General features: G+C 42.4%; 2 protein-coding genes across 3 annotated transcripts in view; one reads left to right on the top strand and one right to left on the bottom strand.

Annotated features, from left to right (window-relative positions):
• khdrbs3 (KH domain containing, RNA binding, signal transduction associated 3) overlaps positions 1-12618 on the bottom strand; it is a 176240-nt gene extending 163622 nt beyond the window's left edge. For both annotated transcript variants that reach the window (XR_007451470.1, XM_049602111.1), the window contains exon 1: positions 12195-12618. Coding sequence is in view for 1 of the 2 variants with exons in the window: in XM_049602111.1 (XP_049458068.1) it covers positions 12195-12285 (91 nt within the window). In the remaining variant the exon portion in view is untranslated. The remainder of the gene's footprint in view (positions 1-12194) is intronic.
• fam135b (family with sequence similarity 135 member B) overlaps positions 1-27919 on the top strand; it is a 675785-nt gene that overhangs the window by 421062 nt on the left and 226804 nt on the right. The window lies entirely within an intron of this gene.

The raw sequence follows: 27919 nt of genomic DNA on the forward strand, positions 1-27919 counted from the left end.
AACTTAAACAGCCTGGCAGCATGTCATGCCACAGCCAAAGATACCTATTTGCATCGATGTCTGATGCAAAACATCACTGATAGAGTCGCGGTATTTGACGAGCAAGGACTGAGAATAGGCTGATTTGGCCTATGACGGACCTACTGTCTGTGTTGGGTTACTTGTTGTTCAGTGCCGGGGTTTGTTATTAATGTGACACATTAAGGCTATTTTAAGTGGTAAATAATTATGCACGTTACCCTTAGCTAGCTTACAAGGGAGGACGTCAAACAAATGTCATCACCTAACGTTACCCAAAGCTTGGTGTGCTTCATTCTAGCCTTTCCAGCTGGCAACATCAGCAGCGCAAGGAACTTCAGTGTTGCTGAGAACCAACAAAACAGAGGAGGTCAACGCTGAAGCCTTCCACAGAGGATGCTAATCTCTTCCCCCATGATAATTCCAAATAAGCCACTATTATTGGATTATCTTAAGTTAATAGCTGTTACAGTTTTAGAAAAGTTTATGGAGATGAAGACTTGACATACACCAAAAGTGAGAAACAAATCTTATTAATCATAGCCTAACTGCTGTAGACATTGTTAAATCAATCCACTTATATGCCTATGAGAAACACTGCATTTTAACATAGTGTTGTCACGATACCAAAATCTTTGTTTCGGTACCAATACCAATATGAATTTCGATACTTTTTGATACTCTAAGGTACTTTTCCTAAGGAAAAGTCCTTTTGGATACAAACCTTTAGAACAATAAATAGTAGGGGTGTAACGGTACCAAAAAAAATCATGGTTCACCTCGGTACGGACATCACGGTTTGGTAACTCAAATGTTCCACCAAGTTTGTGTTGTCTCGTGTTGTCTCCCTTTGCGATTCAGACTTTCTCTTGTCTTTTTTCACGTGCGCCAGCTGCGAATGTTGATACAGGTGTTGTCATACAGGACAACAGGAACAAGAAAGGCGTTTGTGTGCATAGTTGAGTAAAATAAATTAACTAAATTAATGAATTGAATCAATTTCAAAGTACCGGTATTTTCCAAATGCAGTATAGTACCGTTTGGAATACTCTAGTACCGCGGTACTATTTTATTACCGGTATACTGTGCAACACTAGTAACAGTCATTTTTGAGCTGCCACCTCTGTAATCACAGCATACAGACAAGCTGTAATCATGATTCACCGTGTCCAGCTTTAGTCAGGTTCGGACATAAAAAACTGAGTATGTGTCAGGTTTGGGTCGGGCTCAGTAACTATGCTCTCAGGCTCTGGTTTGGACAGAAATATGCGGTCTGAGCTGTGATCTCCTTGAGACTACATGTAACAATTGAGAACTCCGGTTTTCTTTAAAAAAAAAAGGGTGTTTACAAATGAATAAATAAAAATTAAAAGCACTGTTTTGTCGTATTGCCACCTGTATCAAAACAGTATTAAACTTACCCAGCCGTACCCAAGACCCAGCAACACACATCTCTAAATGCTCTCCTTACCAGAGATGTGAAATATCAGCTTTCAGCATAGTCCTGCCTAAACAAGTGCAGTTTGCATTATTTAAGCTGCCCTGGCTGGCCGCTTTAATTTGGAGTCTCCTCTTGGATAGCCATCCTCGCAGACAGCTCAAGGCAGGCCCTCAGCGATGTATGGATGCAGGCGGCGGAGGAAAAATGCGCATCTGTGTGGCATTTGAAAAATGAATGCAGCATTTATACCGGAGCAGCATGTTCAACATGGAAATCTGACAGTCTCAACATTAAATCAACAAGCTGAGCCCAGGGCGAGCTTTGTACCAGGTGGAGACTATATCCCGTGCAATATGGTGAAGGGGTTGCATGGATGATGATGGAATCGCTTTGGAGATGCAAGAAAAGAGTGATGAGGCAACAGATGGAGAGGAGTCAATGTGATTGGTGACTCCTGGGTTTTTCAGGCTGACTTTTTCTCAAGGCTTTGAGGGTTCAGGAAAAGTCACAAGGCAACGGCATGTTGCTGAATACTAACTACTGTTCAAAATATTCAGATCGTCACAGTTTAGTTAAGGCCGGTATGATATCTGAAATCAGTCTTTTTTTCTTTAACAAAATATGCTATACTTCTCAGTGCATCAGTGTTTAATGATGTCTTGTTATATAGGCTAGCTTAAAAAAATGTCAAACTAGTTAAAAGTGAGGTCATATCTTCTCCTACTCATTAGTCATCTTATAATATGTATTTTTCTTTTCCAAAGTATTGGCTGTTTACACATCCAGCAAACACAAAGCACCATTAACATTCATTTGGAGCTGTGTGTTTGGCATCCCAGCTGGGTCTCATAGAAACACATTAAATGGACGTGAAGTCTGAACAACACTTAACGTGGTGGTGTGCGCAAAAGAAAGTCCATGTAGGGCGAGAGGGAGAGAAGGTGGGTGGGTCAAACAAACATGGACTTTGAACCACGAGACCGCTGTTCTTTTCCTGTGTGAAACAAAAAGCTAACGTATGATGTGACTGTTACGTAACCACGTTGAGTACTTACATGGGTACTTGCATGGAAGTGGTGAATTTACAGCTCACAGATACTTAATACGACACAGTCTCTGGCTTTTGTTTGATATCTAGTGTCGGGAAAAAAAATGATGTTGCTCATTTCTGATCCGTCGTTAGCGCCGTTAGCTTGTTCACTATGTTACATAAATGTCGCTGTCACACTGAGCGTCCTTCTGAACCACTTACAACTCTATAACTTTATGTGAAACAAAAACAAAATGTCAGATAATCAAATTGAACAGCCGGATCTGATTCAACCACCGGAATGATTTCCAGTGATTTTCAGTGATTTCCAACTGGTGGATTGCGCGGTCTAAAAGTGGGTCACGGGTCCATTCAGAATGGACCGCAAATGACTTGCGAAAGTCTTGAGTTTGTAAAAAAAAAACCACACTTTATTTTGAAGTAGAGTGAATTTCCAGCAAAGAGCTTTTTATTTTGAAGTGCCGTTTTCTACTGTATAATGAGCGAATAACCTACAGCTACTTAACAGAGACAGCAAACTAGCTCGACAACATGGTCAAACGCAAGTACAACTCTGAATATATTTGACTGTGTGGACTTTGAACTAATGACTGAGGAGAAATCTGGAGCCATGGCTGGACTAGTTGGGAACCGCTGCTGTAGAGGTTACATTTGGGGTTGACAATGTCATATACAACATAAAGGCGCTAACTTTAAATAATGCTGTACGTGAGAGGAAGTTACTATCCTAGAAGGTAACCTTAGCTATTGTGCTGCTCCAACAAGGGCTCCAGTGTGGTTGTATTCCTTTCAGAAGTTTTATAATTCAGCCTTGAACTGCAGTATCTTTTTGGAGACCTATTAAAATAAATCCATCGTAATAAAGTGGACACTGAATGTCTTCTGTCATTACTTATCTCTTCATCTGATTAAAAAGAGAGTCGAAAGATGTTTAACTTTGGGTGAAACAGTCCCTCATCCCTGTGAGCAGGACAAATACCACAAAGACTAAGGGCTGTAATATACTTGCTGCAAACAACGCAAATGCGACCACATCATGGCCACGCGTGATCTGCGTTCGTTTGACGCGTCAAACGCACATCTCAATGCGCCGCTCTGCTTCAGCCCACTGCTCTATTTCCAGCGCGGCCGGCGCTGCAAGAAAAGCCTTTTATGTATGTCTCGGCCGCCGTACTATCAACTCCGGTTGCTTAACGTTATTAAGTTTTTCAAATTTTTAATTAGACGATTTTGATAAGTTTTTCCTCTTCTTCTTCCGTTACTAGCAGTTGGCAACTAGTGTAGGCACAGCCACCTAGCAGGCTGGGGTGGGAAATACACTTTAGTGTCGACAGTGCCGCTGTGTGCCGCTGTGTGTGTTGCACTAGGCCCGACCGGATGATCAGACCAGACCCTTCTTCTTCTTCTCATGAGATTCTTCACAATTTCCGGGTTATATTTCTGTTGTCTGCCCCAGGTGGTGACCGCCAGTATTGTGCATTTTGGGTGCATTGTGTACGCACCGTGTACGTGTACGTAAGATCAAGCAGCAAGTATATTACGGCCCTAACCGTCACAGAGGCTGCTTTCAGGTGGGAAAAGAAATGCTTTAGTGGACACGCTGTCTTATTGAAGCAACACCAGTGATTGTCCAACTAATGTGAATTTGGTCAGGCATGAGCATAACAATGAATATTAATAGCAAATGCTTCAGTAGCTGTTTGAGATCAAGACTTTTTGAGTTGTATTCAGGCTTGAATTGATTCACCGTTGATCAATACAATCAAATCTTTAAGTTTATACTCTACGTAATAAATTAATATCTCACTTAAATGTGCTGAAACAAATGTGTGTGTGACACAAAATGGCCATTCATTATTTTGGCCAGTGAAAAACACCTCCCAGTCCCCTTGGTCGGTGACTCAGAAAGGTAATTTCGGACATTGTTCACCAGCTAGTTGCTAGCTGTGTCTACCTGCAGTTTGGTGCTCGGCAGGTAGTGTCAAATGTGTTTATCAGAGCTCTTTTGCTTTCTCTGGCTGGAATCAAAGTGGCAGGGCAGAGAAAATCAAAACACATTTGATCCATTGTTCATGTAAAATGATTGATTAGCACAGCTTCAAGTAGACGCAGTACATGTCAGGCTTTTAATTGTTTATTGTATTTCTTTTTGTCCCTGGATGCTTTCCAGTTGTTAGACTGGGCCAATTATGCTCATCCAGGTGAAGCTAGAAATGACTGCACATGGCTTCCTTCCAGCTCTGCTATAATGCATTTGATTACTTCTCATTGTGAACCACTGTGTCTGTTTGTTTACATGCAGGGGAACAGGGATGACTCATGTTAATATTCCTAGTTTGACATTTTAACTCTATTAAAGCCTATCAAGTGCTGTATCTGAGCGGGGATGGAGCTAAATCACAGCATCATCGTCTCATTATTGCTGCCGTAACCACTGAGAACACGCATCCCGCATTAGCAGTGAAATCAATGCAGACACGTGACTCGTCGCGCCTGCAAACGAGGTGCCGTGAGGCTTTATGGCTGGGATCTGCCTGTGTTAGTCCTGGCCTACATTTCGCCCCTGGATTCCAGAGGGAGCTGCGGCGAGGCAGAGACACAGCTCTGCAAACACCTCTTAGCCACAGCGGCGCTCAGCAGCCTACCACCGCCTGTCTGAATGCAAAGCGGGCTGCCGGAGCTCCCCCGTATGCCCTCTTACAGTTCACTTGCAGGTTCACTCCATCTGCAGGTCAAATCACCAGTCAGCTCTCGGCCTCTGACAGGTCCTGGGCTGCGGCTGCGCCTCCACCTCGCTGTGTGGCTCAGCGTGTCGGCCAGCCGCAGATCCACAGATCATTATCGCTATCAAGCACTGTTTCCCCAACAAAACGATATCACTGCCTTTGATCCTACGCCAAAGCTTATTTCTGCTCACTTCTGGGCATTCTAACCCAGGAACTGCTCTCACTCGGGGCAAAACTCAAGCACAGCTAAAAATACCCGTCTGTTCTGTTGATGAGATGGAAACGTATGAATTAACGATGGGGTATCATCTGTGAAATAAGGATACTCCCCCACCTGCTCGGTCCCTGCCAGATAATATTTTTCTTTCGGTGTTGTTTTTCTTTGTGAATACGCTATCTGAAGCTGTTAATGCAATGCAAACATCACGCTGGGCTCCTGCTGTGGAATACCCAATTAAAAAGTACTAGATACGGCGTGTGTGCAGCACTGAGGTTACGACGTCCAAACTGGGCCAGAGGTCCTGAAACATTCAGAGTGGGCCGCACGCCGCTCTGCACCCACACACTGAACAAACAGAATACATCTGGAGCAGGGAGCGACTTTACATTTTAAACACATTATTGTTTACACAACTTCTCTGAGAAATTCTCCCATAGATAATTTTACTGTTAAGCAATTCTGTTTTAATGAGAGGTCTTAACAGCTCACAATAATCACTATAATGACTTTTCATATTCCGTCTGCAGGATGTGGGAGTGAGACGGAGAGGTTACGTATATTCAGTCGGAAATTGTGATATTAATCAAATCATAAGGTAATTCTCCTGCTTTCTGTAACACACACTTTAATCTAGAGCTGAGACACTCAATCAATTAGTGGGCAGAGACATTTTTATCAGAAGGAGCACAGTTCTACGTGCATTAATGTAAGTGCACGACTATTTGAAATCAGCATTGATGGAAATAATCATGCCTCAACACTGGCTCCAGGAATCTAATAAGTCCAAGACAAAAGCATTTTAAAAAAGATTATCCTCAAAACTATCAACAATGTGAAGGTTTAATAATATTTTTTATAGCTGCTGTGTAGCGATGGGTCGGGTCCGGGCATTTTAGGCAATTCTGAGCAACAAGCAGAAGAATTGGAAGACATTTAGGAATTTAGCAACACAATCTGCCTTTTGCATCAGCTGAGGCTTGAACTCACAACCTCTGAGACTAAGAATCAATTTCTATCTCACTGAGCTAATTAGTCAGTGACGATTCATGTGCAGCTTCACAAACTGACTAAGCCAGACGTGCAGGTTTAGCAGCCGTCCATGCATGGAAAAGCAGATTTCAAACCACTGTAAAAAATTCAGTTATCGAAACAAAAATCTGAAAATACACATATTGCATCTAGACAGCATGGAGATGTTGGTAATTTGTTTGTAACAATGATTGATTTGCTCCATAAGTGAAAAACTGATGTTTAAAATGGCCATTTTTACACTGACTCCAATTGTTCACATTAGAGCAAAATTCAAAATGCTGTCAGAAATTCAGTTTTTGAGGTAAAATTCTGAAATTTGCCACACATCATCTACCATGACTCTAGAATTTTGTCTTTTTTCATGAACATTGAAGATTTATTTAGCAAGAAGTTGCATGTATATGTTTACAGTACCGTTTACAGTCAAACATTTTGATGCACTGTAGGCTCAATTTTTGATAAATCAAAAATCTGAGAAACATAGTTTTTGTAGGACAGTCTGAAGATGCTCTGTAGCAAGTTTGGTGTCAATTGAGCACAAATTGTGGGAGGAGATAGGTTTAAGAAGTTTTACAGTTTTTGAAAAAAAACAGAGTGATGAACTTCATAATTTTTAATAGGTTTAAATGTACAAAAGTTTCTTCAGTATTGGGGCTACAGTTTGATGAAAGTTGTGAAGTTGTAGCATGTATGGTTGATTTGTTATGAATTTTCAACGTTTTGAACTTTAGACGCTTGCTGTAGCGCCACCATCAGGACTATTGGCTTGAGTTTACAGCTGAGGATATCTGGCATGAGTTTTCACCCATGGGAAGTATGATTTCCTCGGAACAAGAAAGAAGAAGAATACCTAGGATTACAATAGTGTCCTGGCAGCTTAGCTGCCCGGACCCTAAAGACACTTTAATGTTTCTTTATATGCAACTTATTTTGGATTTTTTTTATATAAATTTCAGATATCTTGGGGGTTGATATATTTTTGACAAAGTTGTCATTGTGTTAATTGTTTGTCACCATGGGCAGTCAGGATGGTTATCAACCACAAGTGTCATGTATATATACACTGTACGGGCAGGCGTGGCGACCACATTTAATATTTAACCTGACTTAACAGGGATCTAAATGTTGTCCATTTAAATTCCTCTGTGGTTTGGAGTCATGGGGCAGGTGTAACCTTTTCCGTCAACAATTCTGACAATCTTTTAATGGGTTTTGTGAAAATTTTATATGGAATATTTTTGCATTTTTGGTGGCTGTTGGTACGATGAAACAAGCTTTTTTCCATATCACCTAGCCCTCATTTGAACACTGTGACACCTTATTGAAATAAATTGATTAATCATAAAAGTAGTTTGACTGAAAAAACTAAATGTTGCTCAGGGTTGCAGCACAAGATTTTTTTCTAGGTCTCACAATTGCTATGAATGATGACAAGATAAAATATGATGTAGAATGACTGTTATTGGATTCATTTGTGAGGTCTTGGCTGCATCACTGGAGTTACAGTGTAATTCCACCGTAAGGCTGCATTAACGCTAAATCCAGCACTGTCTTGAATATCTGCAGGGCTACGCAGCGTTGCAGCAGTGTCGCTAAAATGGTGCATTTGTGGGGGAGTGGAGAGTGCAACTCAGCAACTGCGTATTCGTCTTCGATAAGTTTGCTTATGTTGGCTTAAAAGATCTGAAAACTATTCTTTTGATTATCAATACTGTCAGACCGTAACTCAAAGACACACATGCCCCAATGGACAAAGCGTGTGCTAAGCTGTTAATACATGCTTTATTTTTTTACCCACTATAATATTTAACAATAGACAGAGAGACTGTAGAGACTGTATTTCTTGTTGACGTGGACTGCGGGTGTCGTTCTAGTCAGATCGCTGGTTACGTGACACCGCAGCGTCACGTCAGGTTGTGTTTCTCCAAAAGTTGAATCTGTTTGAACTTTTCCTAAGAATAGCTGCCTTTAGCAAAACAAATGGTCTTTTCCCACAGATTATTTTCTGATTTCTGGTGTCACGACTTGCTAGCACAGCTTGCTTGTTTCCTCCATTCTGCATTAGCAAAGACAACGAAAATATTCTCGTTTACTGAGGGCAGCGGAGCAAATAACGGGTCAGACTGAATATTTATTTGATCCAATGTTAGACTGTGATTTCAAATCACAGTTACAGCCCTGAAGATTTTTTGCAGTCAAACCACTGTTTCCGAGGTCAAGAATGAATTTTACGCTCCAAAAAATAACAGATAAATAATGTTTGGGAATAAGTGTTACTCTCAGCCCTGCTGCCCCACATGCTGTAGAGGAGCGCTGATTCAATGTACATAACACATGCACTTCATGCCACCAGAGTTGTTTCCATACCTAGAAGCCCTTCATTAGTATGCTGCTGAGGATTTCTCATTCCATGTAGGCTGCTGGTCCTGCTTGTCTCTTATTTTGGCTTAAGATATTTCTCCAGCTCCCAGTGTCTGCTGCTGACTGCATGAGGCCTGTCACATGGGCAGAGATATGCTCCTTGCGGGATAAGAGCTCTGCGAATGGCCCAAACTTATCAAAGCAGCCCGCCCTGTCCCCGAGCTTCCAACACAATGCTCCCCTAATTTCTCCTGAATGGAAGTCTCTCCAGACCTGGAGTAATCTCATATTCGCCATTTGCACGCAGTAACTCTAGTTACTCTAGCTCTGTTCCCTGCATCCCCTGCCAATTGCATAATCAAGTCCAGAACTCATCAGCAAGATGGCAGAAGAAGTGCTCTATTAAGCTGCATCGTGTTCCATCTGTTGTGTAAGAGAGAGATAACAGTATTTACAGTTTTGGAGTTGTGGCAGACTGTTTCGGCCAAATTTTGTGCACCGCAGAGTTCTGCTTACTTCATAAAATGTCACGGATTAATTCTGCCACTTGCGACGGTGTCCAACTGCAATCTTTGCCCCCACCAGAAATATCACAAACTAACTTTATTGGAAGCGTTATATCAAGAACTTGTGTGAGGTATTTGAATGTAAAACACAGGGGGAGCATTTACTCTCAAATCCCTTTTTCTCCTTCTTGGCTTGTCCTGCCTCCTGTTCAACGTATTCCATCATCTTTATTCCATTCAGGGGAATGACCAATATTTGCGACACCTCTACAGAGCATCTGCAGTGTGGATAAAGGACTTTAAAAGGAGACTCTGGCAAGGAAGTGGTTAGTAAGCGCCTTTCAACTTGGCATTAAGAATTCAGAGCTCCAGTCTTTCTATCAGTGAGGGGAATATGTGTTCTTAGACAAAAAAAAAGACTAACCCAGATTTGAGTAACGAAACCAGCTGATAACAAAAAGTGCTGAGTGAAACGCAGCCTTATCTTCCTCGCACACTGGAGTGAATTCACCTTACTGTACATGAATCAGCTCGCTGCGAGATGCATTAACCTAAAACTGTTCTTTCAAACACGACTCGAATCTGCAACTGATACTGCCGAGGCCAGTACATCCATTACTCCAACATACGCTGAGTGAGGAGACGACAGCGATTTTGATGGAGATTTTCTTTTTACACGTCCCTGCATTAAAAGGTGATCGCATACTGTAGGAAGATTAAAATTGGAATCTCTATTCTCTGCCACATTTTTTATAAGCAGCACATCACAATTATTTTATTAGCAGGCCACGTCAGGACACAGCAGGAGCGCCACACTCTTTCATGTCAGAAACTTAATTTGACCAAAACCCAAACTAACATGATTAAATATCAGAGAGGACGATTTTTGTCTTGCTCATAATTTGAGAACTTCAAGATGTAATGATTCAGCTAATTTGATTCACTCAATTAGTCGATCAACAGAATATTCATCAGCAACTATTTTCATAATCAATTTCGAGCCACTTTTCAAGCAAATAATTTCTAGTGCAGGTTTAAAAACTGTGAGGATTTGCTTCTTTTCTCTTGTTCTGTTACTCTGAACTGAATATCCTCTGCTTTTGAAGTGTTGGCTGGATAAAACCACCAAGCTGGGGACGTCATATTGGGCTTTAGGAAGTGGTGAGGGACATATTTCATTATTTTTTGACTTCACTGTTTATCAAATAATTGAGGAATAGTCACAGGGTGTCTACAGGCGTCAGCCATTTAAATTTAAAGCTTTTAAGAAGTGCTTTTCAAGACCATTTTTACCAAATTTAAGACTTCATTTTTAGACAAATTGTATTTTTCTTACAAGTATTCAAACACTGCAGGTGGAGGTAAAGAGTTGTCACATGCAGAGGTAGGTTTTATGTTGGAGTATGGTTATTAGAGTGAGTTAGCTTGGTGTAAAGTTAATACTTTTAAGGATTGGTTACATCAGAAATGTGGACTTTCACATGGAAGAGCTCGCTCGTTTTGTCAAAAATAAATTAAAAAATGGTTAAATGACATCAGATAAACTGGCACAAAGACAAATTTAAGACTATTTCATGACTTATAAGGGTTCATATTTATATTTTTAATACATATTAAGAGTTGTTAAGGACCTGCAGACAACCTGAATCTGCAGACTGATCAATAATGAAAATGAAGTAACTCTATATTTATGCAGACGCTTTCGAAGGTGTCAGAATACTGAAGAAGTCATTCCGTTAAACGAGACCACATTAAATTTAAATCGCGCCTCACTTTGCAGGGGCCCCTCTGAAGGAGCCCTCCAGCTCCCAACTTTTGGAGACACCAGGTAGAAGGGGCCACGGCTGTCTGAGTACAAACAGCTCGGTGCAGGAGCTGCATCTGGAGGGTTCAATAGAATTAGTTACAGTGCAGCAGGAGCGTTCACAGACTGCTGCTCCTTGTCTGTTACCTTTAAAGCCAACAACAGTCTGCTAGACTCTAGACAAAGCCCATGAGTGGTACTTGAAGGATGCACTTGGATGCTATAACAGTGCACTTCCCACACGAGGAGCTTCCACGGGTCTGCGTCTGAGGGGGGAAAAAAAAGGTGCAAAGAAAATTTCCGGCAGCTTCAAAGCAGAGAGCTGTGCAACGGATTAATTAAAGCGTCTGCGAGTTCTGCTGCTGCTGCTCCATCCCTTCAACACTCCATTTCGGTCACGTCCACTTCTTCAAAGGAGGAAACACATGTACATTTGAATAAGAGTGGGATTATTCCAGCACATGCACCACAGATTACATATGTCTGCATGGGATGGAAGGCTGGAGCCTGCAAACTGCATGGCAGGTGCATCCCAAACTTTTGCACATAATTGCATGTGTGCCATTTTTTTTTTAAAACAGGTGCATTTCTCTGTGCAAATATTTATTTTATAAGCTCTGTGTTGGATCCAAACAAGCATCAAAATCCTTATTTAGAAGTGAGCTATTCCTAATTTATGATCCCATGCTCCAAACTTCAGCTGATAGAAAGTTTGTTAACCTCTGAGCTCCATAATGAAGCAGGTGAGGTCTCCTTTCTTTCACAGATTTCTCCACCACTGCTGCACGTTTGCTGCACAACAACTTGGCACAAACAGCCACGCTGCTAAAAGGACCTCGCTGTTTTAGTGTGACCAAACAGGAAATTGTAAGTAGACCCACAAAGCTCTTATTTATAACTTGCAGTAGGCGGGCTGCTGGAGTCATGTCGCCTGCAGCCCAGCACCGAGCGTTAAACCTGCACCGTGTGCTGCAGACTCAAAGTGTTTTCACGCAGCTAAAGTGTTTACTTCAGTATTTAATCACGGACATTTACCTTGATCCAGTAGCCGCAGGGAGTGCTGAAAAGACGGATCCAGCGTGTCCTTCTCCGCCATAAGCTCCGGTAAGTACTTTTCGGTCTCCATCTCGCCCCGGTGCTCCGAGTGAAACGACTCAAATGGGATTCAAGTGAATAAAAAAAACTTGCTCAGCGTCCTCACGGCTCCAAGTTAGGGCCAAGCCAAATATTTCTGTGCAGCAAACACGATAATATCACTCGCGCCTCGCGCTACAGGAGCATGTCTCAGTCCTCGCGGCACACACGCGCGCGCACAGTGAGCGGTTAGATGTGAGCACCGGGAGGTTTTATCCCATCCGAGTGTTGTTGAGCCAGCAGAGCCCCGCTACGCATCACAGCCGGTGTGTGAGCTTCCCTCTCCTCTCTGTGCGGACAGCCAGGCTCTCTGAGGCTCTCTCTGTTGGATCCAGTGCTCAACTGAAGCAGCCGCAGCTATTGGTCGCCGCGCGCGACACGCAGCCGGCGGAAGGGGCGGGGCGACGCGCGGGAGCTGTCCGCGGTGCTGAGTCCCCAAAATTAGCATCTCATTATCATAAAGTTAACCATGAACAAGGGCGGCAATTGAGAAACACTGAGCCAGGGCAGAGAGCCTGCATCTGATATCAGCCTCCATCACAGACTGGCATGGTGATAACACACACACACACACACACACACACACACACACGCACAGCTGCTCTCACTGGAGCTGGGGTGACTCTTTAAAATGCACAATACAGTAAGACAACTGACTGATATCGTGCACATCATCCACACCTGCTCATAAGAATACAGTCAATAAGAAACTGATCCAGTGACCAATCACAGCCCAGATGTGACAGTGATTTAAAATCTGGTGTAGCCTGCTCTATGCAAGGGTGAGATTTCGTGGGACAACACACACATGAAACAAGAGGATTTAGGGTCCTCCACCAGAAAACTGCAGCAGGTGAACTAGTGGGCACCTCAATACTCACTACATATTAAGAACATTTTGAGCATCAAACACTTGAAGTTTTACCCACCAATGTCTGCATCAATTCATGGTGTCAGTGTCTCTAATTTTGTCAGAGTAAAAGTCCTCTGATACGTTTATGTTTTTATTAGAGGTGGGACAAATGTACATGTTCTAAATATTGAGGGGGACGTGTCCCCTGTATCCTCCTGGAAATCTACACCTAGAATTTGTATTGACATCGACTGCACTGACACTGACCCCCTGGAGCCACGTATGGATTACTGGACCAACCTATCAGGCACAGGCCCAGGGGCTCAAAGTGTCAGGGCCCTCGAGTCACCTGCAAAATGTCCCTCCAATTAACACATGTTGACCCCAAAGAGAAACAAAAGGACAAAAAAAACCCACAAATGTATCTCAGAGAAACACAAACTTCAAACAAAACGAATGCAAAGACATGCAAAGGAACTACGAAGAGACACAAAATAACCAAAAACTAAATCAAATATACCTCAAAGACACACAAAATGACCACAAAGAGACACAAATTGACCTTATAGAGACAAAAAACAACCTTAAAGAAACGCAAAACAACCAGAAAGACATACAAAAGGACCATGAAGAGACATAAAAGGACAAATAATATCTCAAATTGACACGAATTGATCTTTAAAGACACACAAAACTAGTACAAAGACAAGCAAAGGAACTACAAAGAGTCATAAATCGACTGCAAAGAGACACAAACATATCTCAGAGACCTGCAAAATGACCTCAAAGAGAAACAAAACCACAAAGAGACACCAAACAAACAAAACAAGAGCATCAGAGGCCCATTATCTCATAATCCGCACACGCCTGGATCTCTGTGGCCCCGGGTAAGTCGCCCCAAAATGTCAATGCATCTAAACAGAGGTGAGTTGACCTGTCGTATTTGACATCAGTCGGTACAGTTGCTGGAACATCTCAGGAGGCAACATAATTGCCTCTTTACTCATTTAAGCCATTGATTAGGACCACATGACTCCTTAGGTTGCTTTTACTTGTTAGGACAACCTGTCAATAGTTCTCAGGAAATCCATTCACCTTCTCATAGGTCAAGCATGCGTTCCTCCCAGGCGTGTTTATGAATTCATTAATTAAGAAAAGCCTGTTGTTAAGAAAACACAGGCGCAACAACAAGACAAAAAAAAGAAAGAGTCGACCCTGGCGAGTCTCCAGCATTCTCGGAGAGAACAAACACTGACACTGGTGTCATTAAGAGACAGATATATGCTTTATCCAGACAGCAGATATCTGCAGATACAGACACAAATCCACTTTATCAGACATCGTGAGCCTTACAGTTCCTGGAAACACACAATGAATGCAGAAGTGTCTTTGTGAGGAATTTAGGGTGTTTAACAGCCGGGGAAACACGATTTGTATACAGGCTTCATATTTGTTAGAAAATGTGGAAAAAAGATAAGAATTCTGTCAATATTTGTGGAGGATGCTGAGGTAGCCTCAGGTGGGCGGCTATCTGTAGGCTGATCAGCACTGGTTATATAATTGAGATTTTTTTTTTCCTCCATTCTATTTCAATAACTTGGAGAAAATGTGACCTAGAGGCTAAAACCAAGATGGGTTTATGTATATTTATCAGCGCTATATCCTCCACAAACTTTGGAAAGTGCTGTTGCTTATTTTGCTTTTGTGGCTTGATTTGTGCTCAGGAATAATTGCTCCAGGCATAATAACCAAATATAACCATGTATATATATGTATATATATATACATGGTTATATATGAAATACAGAGACACAAATAGCCTATAAGAGACACAAAGTGCCCTTATAAAGACACAAATGGACGAAAAGACACACCAAATTACATTATAAAGACACAAAAGGACCAAAAGCAGACACAAAATTACATTATAAAGACACAAAAGGACCAAAAACAGACACAAAATGACCAAAAAGAGACACAAAATTACATTATAAAGACACAAAAGGACCAAAAAGAGACACAAAATGACCAAAAAACAAAAATATATCTCAAAGAGACACAAATGTATCTTTAAATAGACACAGAACAACAACAAAGATATGCAAAGGCACTACAGAGACACAAAACTACCATTTTATATATAAATATTACACCACAATATGAAAACACTATAACCTGTTACAGTTACACAGTACTTAATAATAACTGATACATCATGAGTGATGCACCTGGACACACTGTGAGGTGCACCAAGCTGCAGCCATGCAGACACGACATGTGTCACATTCAGACATCCTGTCTAGAGATTTTTATTTTTTTCCACAGATTCTTCCCAGACTCTTGTTTATGAGTGATTCACCGCAAAGAGAAACGCATTATGAATCAGCTTACTTTTTAATCTCTCCCAGAGACCATTAAAAACCGGCTCAAATGCACTAATCTCCTATTCAAAAGAGCGACTTATTTATAGATATGCCTGCCATCTGTTGCGCCCCGTCTCCATAAACAAAGCCTCGCATTGTCATTGATGTTTGAATCAAAGTTGCGGGCCTATACGTCTCCTTGAAGACGTTTGTTTTCAGAGGGAAATCGCTAAGTGATCGCAATACATCAACTGCAATGAAAATAATCATGGTTTATGGGGCAACATTTTTATATAAGTCACAGCCGACCACAAGGGCAGCAGCATCGGTGTAAACAAAGCTGTGAGGAATGTTCTGTCAGGTGGGTGTAAAGGATGAAGAACAGTGGGCTATTACATTGACAAAGTGTTATTTTGATCATTAGAGAATGGCTACCCCCTTTCCTCGCCCCTCGGCCCGTCCCGACCCACTAAATATGATGTTGCCTCCACCCAGAGCCAGACAGCCAGTGCAGCACCCCAGGGTGTCATATGTGGTATATTCACCCATACTATTATGTCTGCACACTTCTGCATTCACAATCAATACTCCTCGCTCTCCTAACAAGACGCAGGGATCTAATCAGACCTGCAGCCTTCGTCCCGGCAGCTTGATGTAAATCCCAACTGATTTAAATGGAAACACTTGTCAGCTTTCAGTCTTCATAAAATCCCATCTCAGCGAGAGGATGTCATGTGGGTCTTGTCACCTTAGGAGCAATTAGACCTTCATGTGTCCACAAGCTGATTGCCGTGTCACTTTGTGTCACACAGAGAACATGAACCGGGATTCCAGAGCGAGTCTCCACTTTGTCTCGGCCCCGTTAAATGGACACTGAAATTACAGTGGCAAATCAGGAGCATTTCAAACACCTTGAATAAGTGGATTCCTTCCATCACCACATTTCTGTGGTGGCAGAGGGATTGCTAGGAGAGTGGCAACACTGCCTCCTTGTGACCATGTCATATTATTCAAGAAGACATAAGGAGTTCATGTCAGATAATCAGGCTGGTTTGGAGCTTTTTCATAAGAAGGATCTTACTGGACAAAATGCTGCAGCTGGAAAGTTAGCGACTTGTTTATTCTCTTAAAGTTTTGCTGTAAATGGGGCAGTTTGTGTGCAGCTCTGTTGGTTAATGCGATCCAAATGTCGCATGTTTTAATTCAAAATCAGAGGTATTTGTTAAAAGCAGTTTTAATGGGTCACCACAAAATGAGAACAGAATTATAAGACGTCCACAAATTGTTTTAGTGTCACTGTGTTGCTCCTTTTTCTTTATTTATCCCCATTTGCTGGTGTTTAAGGGCCCTTAGATACTAATGCACACTATCTGACAGAATAATGCCAAAAAGCCTCATTGATGCCAAACTGCATCGTCTCTTTCACTTTGCTAATCCTATCAATACTCTCCGACAACAGTGGAATAAAACACAATTTCTCCCGCAGTCTCTCTTGTCTTCCAGAGTCATTTTAACAAAGCCCTTTTAAGATATTGTTTTCCTCCTCATGCAGCCACACAATGCCGCTCCAGTCACAAAAGGCACCTTATTGTGGCTACTAAATGGAGCGCTCACATCCATTAAACAGCCATTCAACAGAATTATATTGCCAGCGCCAATCTATCAGGTACATTGATCACGCATCGTCGGCTGTGAAGTGCAGACTCTGGTCTCCTCTCCTGGAAGTGTTGTGCAAAAGAAACCTAATGAGAAACTGTCAGCAGCACACAGGTAAACAAATCAATGGCACCCAGCAGTGCTCCCAAGGTCGAGGCATGCACACACACACTCACACACACACACACACATACACAGCATCACCCCCACCCCCCAACAAACCTGAGGTTGCAGCCAAAGCTTCCACGCTGTAAAGGGTGCTGTCAAGATTTGACTTTTAGCAGATAAACAGGGTTCAAATGGGATTACCTTCCACCGCTCGGATCATTGCTTTACCTTTAAAGGCATAGTTTGACATTTTGGGAAATATGCTTATGTGCTTTCTTACCATGAGTAGATGGGATTGATATAACTCACATGTTTGTGTGTTGTGTAGGACAACCAGCTGGTTAAAGAAATAAAACAGAGGGAAACAGCTGACATGACTCATAATATCCACCTGCCAGCACCTCTAAACCTCACTAATAAACATGGTTATATGTGGGACTATTTTTGAAATATTTTTGCATACTTCATTTTTGTAGGGATTAAATAAATGAGGTATACCATGTTCATCAGAGAGCTGTAAAGGAACTAGTTGGCTGATATTGTTGCCTTCAGACTAGCAAGGTCAGCTGTAAACCATCACTCAGTTAACTGCAGAGGATATTTTGACTGGTCAGTAGGTTAATTTAGCTTCTCCTGGTAGTGGTAGTATATTAGCATTTCGCTGTACCACATTGAGAACAAAGCTAATATGGTATTAATGCTACAGTGCTAGCTGTTAGCTTGTCTTGGCCACTCTGCGCTGCGCAGCATGAGTCAAGTGGGAACGAGCAAGAGCCGATGCTCATTTGGTGATTACCACAGGTAAGACTGTGCTGACCCATGCTGATGGGATGGAGCCACTGTGGAAACATTGTGCCCACTCTTCGGTGTCCCATTAGGTCACCCTGGTGAATAAGCAGCTTAATTCATAACACCAACACCCTTTTAGCACTGACAACTATGTCATCACTGTTAGCATCATTAGCAGCATCAACACGTGCAGTGGTGCTAACGTATGTTAGTTAACAATGCCAACAGGGTTTTGCAGCTTAAAATGAAGCTGCTTATTCACAGGGCTACCTTGGGACATCACCACGTTCCGACCATATTAAACCCATTGTTCCAAAGTCCCGTTGTTCCAAAATCATCATGATGCCCTGTGGTTAAGGTCTGGTTAGGTTTAGGCACAAAAACCACTTGGTTAGGGTCAGGAAAAGATCATGGTGTGGGTTAAAATGAAAAAGAAAGTGGCAAACACATAAGCTGTGAGCCTGCTTCGCATCAAGCCTTTCCCAGCTGACCCAGAGCTGGTCGTGGCGCACCATCAAGGCAGAAATACGCCCGCCAGGAGCCGTTCAGCACAGCGGAGAGCTCCCCACACAACCCCGACCCCAGAGTTAATAACAAGAGGTGATGGTGTTTCACTCTCTCCTCTCTATGACACTTGTATCTCGATCAGTAGCCTACTTTTGTTGCGTTGCTGATCCTCTATGGTACACAAATACAGTATAGCCTAGTATAATCACATATTGGAACAACGGGACGTCGGACTAATAAGAGGTCAGACCAATGAGAGGTCGGAAAAATGCTACGGCACCATTCTCATCCCAACTCATCAAATACAGGTGTTTGGTCAGTGGCCCTACACATTTAAATATGACAAGCTAAGTACCCTCCTGCATCAGTTTGTCAATTCATGCTTGTTACCTGTATTGTATCTTTTCAAAACACACTTTTCACAGGACGTGTTTGGTTTCTGCTAATTCGATGCACACTGTCTTTTTTCAAAATAAAATTAAAATGTTGGTAAGACACTTCATTTTTAGGTTTACTTTCTTCGGTTTGAGCAACAAAAGAACGTGGTTAGGTTTAGAAAAAAAACATCCTGTTTTTGCTTTAATACAAGGTCACTAGCGTTGCATGCTACCCATTCTCGGAACCCATCAGCTGTATTCAGCGTCTGACTTCCGGCAGATGGCGATACAGCCTCTGGGGGCAGACCCCCGATTTTTTGGCATTCTGGTTTGATTTGGGCGGAGGAGGCGAATTTCCGTTTCTGACTTCCATTTATATATAATTAAATATACTGAACCTTTGCATTGGATTCAGAGTTTGCAGTGACGCCAATTATCTTCCACCTCGTTAGTTCACAACTGCAACTGCAGCCGGCTCAAACGTGATTGGTCAATATCACACAGACTACAAACAGCCTACAACAGGAAACCAGGGCTCTTCCGCTCTTCTTCCGGAGGCAAGATCTCCGGGGTTTGCCTACAGACTCTACATTCACTGAATGTAGAGTCTGTATATAGAGACTACATGCTACCAAGCAGCAACGTCTGGGGCTGAAAAATGAAGCCAACACTCAAGTGTCAAAAGATGCAGTTCCTCTAATGGCCACTTGAGGCTGACTCCAGAAGCTAGTCAATCCCCATAGACCCCCATGTTAGAGAGTCCAACTTTACAGCAGAAATAAACATGTTTACAGCCTGATACAAAAAACATTTTCATCTCTATAGCTAATTTCTCCCATCATGACAACCGTACGGGGGTGAATTTTCATTTAACTCACCCATTTATGCATAATTGCTTCTCATTCAGATCCACCCCCGCTCCTCCATAGCGCTAGCCTCTCAACTAAATATGGTCACTACTTGGCAACAGCCAAAATACTGAACTCGAGGCCTCAAACAGGAGTCCACAAACCAGTGGGTGACGTCACAGTAGCTACTTATATTATTTTTACAGTCTATGCATGCTACACGTACTTTCACTCTACACTGTCATTTAAATAACTAGACTGACATTTAATTTCACATGGTAAACAAATTGCAGTCTCCTCGCTCAAAGCCTGGAGTTTGTTTGACCCATTCACTCCCCTTCCCACTCACCCTATGAGGACTTACTTGCATCATAATCAGCTGTGTATCATACTGCTGTTAAGGGTGCCTCTGTGCATCTGTGTCTGCCAGCGGGGAGCCAAATACAGGGGTCGGTATTTGATGAGATCGGACTGAGAACAGGTTGGGAAACCAAAACGTGGCCACCATTTTCCTTCTGGCCATCATGGGTCAGGATGCGGCTAGCTGGTTGTCTGTAAGCAAAGACAACAGAAAATAAAAATAAAAAGGAAAGACATCTTTCACCACCTCTAAATAGGCTGCACTTAGAAATGTGGTGCTAAAGCTCATTGAGTCAGTGGAGCTGTGGACTCAAAGGAAAGCAGCTCTAGTATTTCATGTCATTTTGCATATTTTTTCTTGAGAGTTAAGCAGTTTGTTTCGGGGGCTGTATGGGTTATACTTGGATGTAAAGATGTGTCCAGATGGTGTGGAGCACTGTTCCCATTTACATAGAAAACAACAACAAAAAAAAAGCTACATTGAAGTGAAAATCTGGTCTACACACTGCTGTGGAACAATGAAAATGATGACAAGTGATATTAAAGCACAATCAATAACTGAGTAAATGCAAGGGAATTCAGAAATAATACACTGACATGTTCCATTAGGCTTGGTGCTGTGGAGGATTATCACACTGCCAGCGCAGATGTTGTGTTTTTACTCTTCTAAAGTACAAGAACATGACAGGACAGATAATGATAGTCAGTGTAACTGTGCCTGATGTCACCAGGGTTTTATCAGACACATCCTTTAATTTCTAACACTGTCTGCAAACACAACACGAAGTCACTGACTCAGTTTGCATATTTGTGATTGTGTCTAATGACTAAGAGCTTAATAGAGCCGCCTGAAGTCGTCCATGATGTGTAGTGACTAAGTGTGTGGTGAGAGTTATCACCGTGCACTTACATACCAGAGAGAGGCACAAGGTCAACAGCAGTAATTATTCTGTGGGAAGCGTGTTGGTCTTCAGTGGGTGATTTCATTTCCTGTCATTAGCCACAGCGATTAAGCACGAGAACAATGATGCTATGATAGCATCAGCGACCACCACACATCCCCAGGCTGCTCTCTATATTCCACAATATTCTCTAAATGTCTCTTTGCATGGGTTAACCCTCCTGTTGTGTGCAGGTAGCCTGAATCTTTAAGGCTTTCTCTGCTCGCCCTAATTAGCAAATGATGATTACGGTTAGATGAAATCTCATTATGAGCCTCCCCTGCATGCTTTTTTAGATATAAGAGATGATTTGATGCAGCTGTGAGAGTCGAGGCTAAAAGGGTACAGTGTTGGTAAAGCAGATGCAGAATCATTTACACTGCTGTGTAAACAAGACACCTGATTTTCTCAAAGTAATGTCACCTCTCATGACACCTCTACCTCCTTATCACTGACACAAACACATACACATTAAAGGATAACTTTGGTATTTTTCAACCTGGGCCCTATTTCCCCATGTGTATGTGTGCGTATGATTCATAGGTACAACTCGTTTTAAAATTGGTTCAGTATTGAGGGAGGTGGATGCAGCCGGCAGCCGCGAGGTAGATATGGGGGCAAATGCGTCTCGTATAAGTTTGCGCATTAAAAGTGCTTTTTTTGCCACTGACTGGTTCAGATCGCCAGTGTTATCTTTGTAGATAGCATATTAAGCGTTTCCCTGACCTTTCACCTCCTCCCGGCTGTGACGTCATCTCACGAGAGCTTTGTTTGTTGCCAGAAGAAAACAGAGGAGCCATGCTGAGCGCCGCTCAGAGTGTCACTGGTTGTCCCAGAGTACAGTTGAGAGTTTTACTGCATCGATTGAAAACAATGGTTCGTGTTTGTGCTTATCCGGATTGCAAGAACAGGATGTCGCGCATCACCCAGTACAGCTTTCATAGGCTGCCTTTGTTGGACGGCGAGATGCTGAAGTTGTGGCTAGTTGTGCTACAAATGGATGCAGTGCTCACACGGCTGTCCCACGACTACAGAGAGCTACAGACACAGTGGAGGTAATGTTATATAAACAATGTTAGAAACGCTTAGTATGCTATTTACAGAGATAGCACTGGCGATCTGAACCGGTCAGTGGCGAAAAAAAGCACTTTTAATGCGCAAACTTATACAGGACACATTTGCCCCCGTTACCGTTTTAGCTTGTTTCGTGGCTCCTGGCTGCATCCGCCTCCCTCAATACTGCACCAATTTTAGAACAAGTTGTACCTATGAATCATACGCACACATACACATGGGGAAATAGGGCCCAGGTTGAAAAATACCGAAGTTGTCCATTAATCGTTTAATCTTTTTTGTATTTTTTGGCCACTTGGGGGCAGCGCAACAAGCTGTAAACACAGTTCTCACGCAGTGTTCATACATGTTCCTACAAAAAGCAATGCACCAAAATTCATGCATATGCCATGTATTGATGAGCCACTAATTCATGCATAACTCATGTATTTTGGAAGGCTGCGATCACGTGACCAGTGTGCTAAAGGAAGTAAAGAAGGAAGCGGTTCTGAGCAGTCGTAAGGAGGCAGGTTGGAGCCGTGGAGGGGTCACAAAACATGATACTTTCCTCAGGAGACTGGTGTCCAGAACTGTGTGGACGCCCCTACCATGTTTCTTTTCCTAAACCTAACCGCACCAACTTTACTTGGATAAACTCAACCTCTATAATTTTACATTAATTATATAACTTTACTTCAAAGCACAGTTCGAGATGGGACAAAACTGTTAAAGAGCGTTGCAGAGAAAAGTTGCAGCGGTGTGAACTGGCAGATCTGAACTGGAGTGAAAGTGGCTGATGGTGTCACCTGCAACTCAGCTGGTCAAATCACCGACAGCTGCTGGTTTTAGAACATAAAGCATGTCACCTGTTTCTACAGCCAATCAGCATGAAGTGAATTCCTCTGGTCAAGTAAAAATGACCACAGACAGCATGTTCGCCTACTGCAGCAGGTGCTCTGTCCCTGCCCAGCCCTCTGTTTCTATCCTCTTGTGTACCAGTGTCAGACTATGGGTTGCTGCTACTGCTCGCTGTATGTGCTTATGCCCCCTCACACACACACACACACACACACACACATTCTCACTGACAAAAAATTATATGTACACTATGCAAGACTTTCCTAAAAAAAACAATGTATAGATTCATACAAAGGTAATCCCTCTGAATCATCACTTATGGGCCACTAAATGTGTGTCGGTGTATTTATCTGCAGAGACTGCAGAGTGTTTTCTTATTTTCTTCTTATTCTGCTGTGTTTGGGACGTTGTTGGCACAATGCACAGGTGAGGTGGGGACTTTACAAAAAGGGAGAAACCAGGTGCCAGACCGTCAGCAGAACGCATCCAAGTGGGAGCTCTTACAATCATCCCTTTCAAATGATCAAGTCAGCTGTTAATGGAGCATTACGGGCCTGTGACATCATAAATCAAGGAATGAACCGGCCCAGAGTTTCTGAGGAGCAAATTTAAAGGGCGCCTGTTATGTTTGTCTGTATTTTATCTTATATGTATTTTCAAAATGAAAGATTTTATATTTAACATGGCCAAAGTCTCAAATATTAAGGTAAACATATGTAGACGTTATCCCTGTGCACACAATTCTCAGGTTTCCCACCGTCATGAACACACCGTTTTGAACTGTTTTTCCACTCTGCCTACAGTATGGTGTCAGAGGTTGCTGGATTTCTTTATGTGGTCCTCTGCTCCAAGCACACTATGACAAGTTAATATATTATGTCGCCCACGCTGCTACATGTAGCTACATACTGACATCAGGGAGACATGTCAACTTGGTTGCAGATGTTTGGTCTGGTTGTTTTTAAAAGCTTTCATTGGTGATTTTTCACATTACAAAGTGCCACTATTCTCCGTTACAGTCATTCCCCAGCTGCAAGTACACTGCTACATGTAGCTACACGCTAACCTCAGGGAAACATGTCAACTTGATTGTTGTTGTTGTGAATTTCTGTCTGATTTTTGAATCATGTAACTGCTGAAACGTCTGGTTGTGTTTAAAAGCTTTTATTAGTGATTTTTCACAGCAAAAAGTACAGCTATTCTCTGTTACAGTCACTCCCCGCTGCATGTAGCTACATGCTAACATCAGGGAGACATGTAAACTTGGTTGCCATTGTTGTAAATTTCTCTCTAATTTTTTCGGATCATGTTGCTGTTTTAAGATGTGTGGTTGTGTTTAGAAGCTTGTCTTGGTGATTTTTCACGGTGCAAAGTGCTGCTATTCCCTGTTACAATTATTCCCCAGCTGCAAGTACACTGCTAGATGTAGCTGCATGCTAACATCACAAAAACATGTAAACTTGGGTGCTGATGTCTTAAATTTGTCCCTGATTTCGGGTGATATTCCAACTGGAACATGTCCGGTTGTGTTTAGCAGTTTTTATTAGTGATTTCTCAAAGTATAAGTGCCACTATTCTCTGTTACAGTCAATGCCTGGCTTGCATGACGGTGCAGAGACACCAAGATATGGAAGACCTGGAAACGCTGACCAATCAGAGCCGACTAGGAGGGTGCCTTTTAAAGAGATAGGTACTAAACTGAGCCCTTTCAGACAGAGGGCTAATACCGGTGTACAGGAAAGTGTTTTCTGACTATTAAAGCTTGTAAACATGTTCAACTACAAACCCTGAATACAAGTATGAACCTGAAAATGAGCATGATAGGTCCGTTTAAAATTCTTTAATAGACAAGATGGGAAGAAAATGCCCATGTTAAGTCAAAATACTTTATGATCATATGTGAAATATCATTACATACAGTCTACAAGTGATGATGTGAAAAAAAATCTGAAAGTTGTTAAGGTACAGGATGAAACTGCAGGATGTTTATGGAAGAAAGTAAAGTACAAATTGATATAAATGGAAGAAGAAGCTGGACTCGTTATCTTCCAAGTTGTGTGAGCCGTTTGGCGCTGTGATGGCGGATCAAAGATGGCGCTGAAAGCAGCAAGAGGAAGGCACTGAGAAGAGGATTTACCTTGCCGGTCTAGACAACTGATCTGTGGGGATGAAGAAGACTGCTGTTAGCCAAATCCTCCATCTCCCTTCACACCGGCGCCGCCTCATCAACCTCGGAAGAGCAAGAAAAAGGCATACTTCTCATTCTGCTGGCAAGGTGTACAAACAGTCCAGGTTTTTGCCAAGTTATCTTTCTGAAAGTCTGAATTCTGAGGAGGAAATTGAAAAACAAAGACAGTTTAGCAGAGAACTCGCTACACCTCCTCTGCTCCGAGATAAATCCCCAGGAAAGTGCAAGATATATGCAACAGGAAATTGTAAAGGCAGAAAGAAACTCACTAGGGGCCAAATATGGATCGCAATGTTCACCACTAAGGTTTCCTTAAGTGGCAGGGCAAGCGAGTGGTTCAAGAGTTCATCATGTAACACAGAGGTGACAGGAAGGTCGCAGGTTCGATCTACATGAATGTCAATAACCATCAAAAGCTGTTCACTCACTGTAAGCATGTCTGGATAAAAGAGTCGGTTACTGTAAATGTCCTGTGGAGGCAAAGACGATCACACTTCAAGAGCTTCAGTTGTAATGCTAGATATTCATTTCAGGGGAAGGAAAATCATTACCCATTATTTTATTATTCAGCAGCGCTATGGTAGGAGAAATTAATATGTTAAAGTGTCTCAAGTTACAGAGCATCCACGAAAAATAGTTTAAATGTTTTGCTTTTATTCATATTCATCTCTGGGTTTCACCTTTCCAAGTGAAGGTTAGTAGGCTGGAAACCCATGCGTGTGTTAAGAACTGGATGGAGATGAATTAGTAAGAAATTAAAGATGCAGCTGATTCAGAGAGAGGTGAGAGTGAACCAAAACACTGAGCACTTAAACACTAAAATGCTCCTCAGAGCTGAAGGGAGCTGCAGCAAGACTTTTCACATTACAGGTAGTCGCTGGATCCATTCAGGGGAGGATTTAGTGAGTTAGGGGCCCTAGGCAAAGTCAGGCATGGGGCCTCCGTCTGGCCCTGTGTTCATCCTTTATTAAAAGATTCTTGGCACTACTCTTACAATCAGCAATACCAAAAATCTCTATCAGAGCAAGTAAAAACTATGAAGCTGCACTGTAAAAATGTGCGGTTAAAATTACTTAAAAGTAAAAATAAATTAGTGTGAAGTCAAGTCAAAGTTAGTTATGGAACAGTATCCAAAATCCTGCCTGAAAGGGCTGTACAAATAACTTCAATTCAATTTCAATCTCAATTTTATAAAGCCCAATATCACGAATCACAATTTGCCTCAGGGGGCTTTCCAACATTCGACATCCCTCTGTCCTTGAACCCTCACAACCAACACATTCTCACTCCGACCTCGTCACATATCAACATTTAGTCATGGACTTTCCACATCCAGATGTAACGTCCAAGGTACCCTGGGTGCGTTGGTCATTCTAGGACAAGTTCTGTAAGACTGTAAGTGCTATATTGTGGACTTGTTACCAACATTCTCCAACCTACCAACAGAAACCTGTAGGTGCTGGTTATTTGAGTTTATAAACTATTGTTGAATGTTATTACAGTACACTTACAGATGTCTGAGTGAAGGTGATGATGACTGAGTACATTTAAATTGCTTCTTCAGACAGTATGATTATTACTTATTGCATGCATTGAGGACCAAGTGTTTTTGCTTTAGGATCTCACACAGTGAGCTATACATATTTCTCTGGCAATGATTAAGGAGGCAATTAGACAACAGAGACATCAACTTTTAAAGTTAAGTTATTGTTTTTTCTGGAAACACCCATTTTAAAGCTTAAGTTTCCAACTGACTGATAATTTGGGGTATTTTATACCCATTTATAAGCAATGCCAACACTCCAAATCAACATTTAGTCATGGATTCTCCATGTCCTGATACAACATGAAAGGTATCCTGGCTACGCTGGCTGTGGACGTTGTTGGACCCCGTGTCAACTTCAGCAGTTTACGTAGGCTACACAATAAACGTACTATGTTCGTACAACACCACAAATTGACATTTTTTTCCTTGCTGAAGATTCTCAGTCATCCAGGTCATGGTAATCGTAGGTGCTATATCAAAGGCAACTGGACAAGCTTGAGTTTCTTGAAGATGTTTCACTTCCTCATACAAGAGGCTTCTTCAGTCCTTCAGAACTGCATGTAAGGTTTTCTTTCCTTCAACAACTAACGCACATAGTTAGGTTAAGGAACAATGAACAGGGTTTGGCTTTAAGGCCCTGACACACCAAGCCAACGGTCGTCGAGCAAAGTCGGGCCGTCGGTGAGCGTCTGTCGGCCTAAGTTTTGCAGTGTGTCCCACACTGTCGGCACTATGGCGTCGGCAGCTTTTCGGCCGACTGAGCATGTTGAATCGGTGGCAGAGCTCGTCGGTGAGAGAGATCACTGATTGGCTGTTCAGGTTTTATTTCCTCGCCTCTGTAGCGAGTGAATCTGCCTGTAGTGAAACCGGGGCTAACCAGTGCTTTCTCCTCAGGCCACACTTCACTCAGCTGCCCCACAGACCCGCTGCTTCTTCCCACTTTAACCTGAATAACAAACCGGAGCTAGCTGGGAGCGGCTAGCGGAGCGTTAGCCGCAGCATGACCGGAGGGAAGCACAGCCAGTTAGCCTCCGCTAGTCTCTGAGCTAGCCCCGGCTCTCCGTTTGGATCCAACCAGAGCACCGAGCCCTGGTTTGTTATTCAGGTTAAAGTGGGAAGAAGCAGCGGGTTTATCGGGCAGCTGAGTGAAGTGGAGCCTGCGGAGGAAACACCGGGACC

Source organism: Epinephelus fuscoguttatus, linkage group LG17, assembly GCF_011397635.1.
Source record: "Epinephelus fuscoguttatus linkage group LG17, E.fuscoguttatus.final_Chr_v1".
In the NCBI taxonomy this organism is placed as follows: Eukaryota; Metazoa; Chordata; class Actinopteri; order Perciformes; family Serranidae; genus Epinephelus; species Epinephelus fuscoguttatus.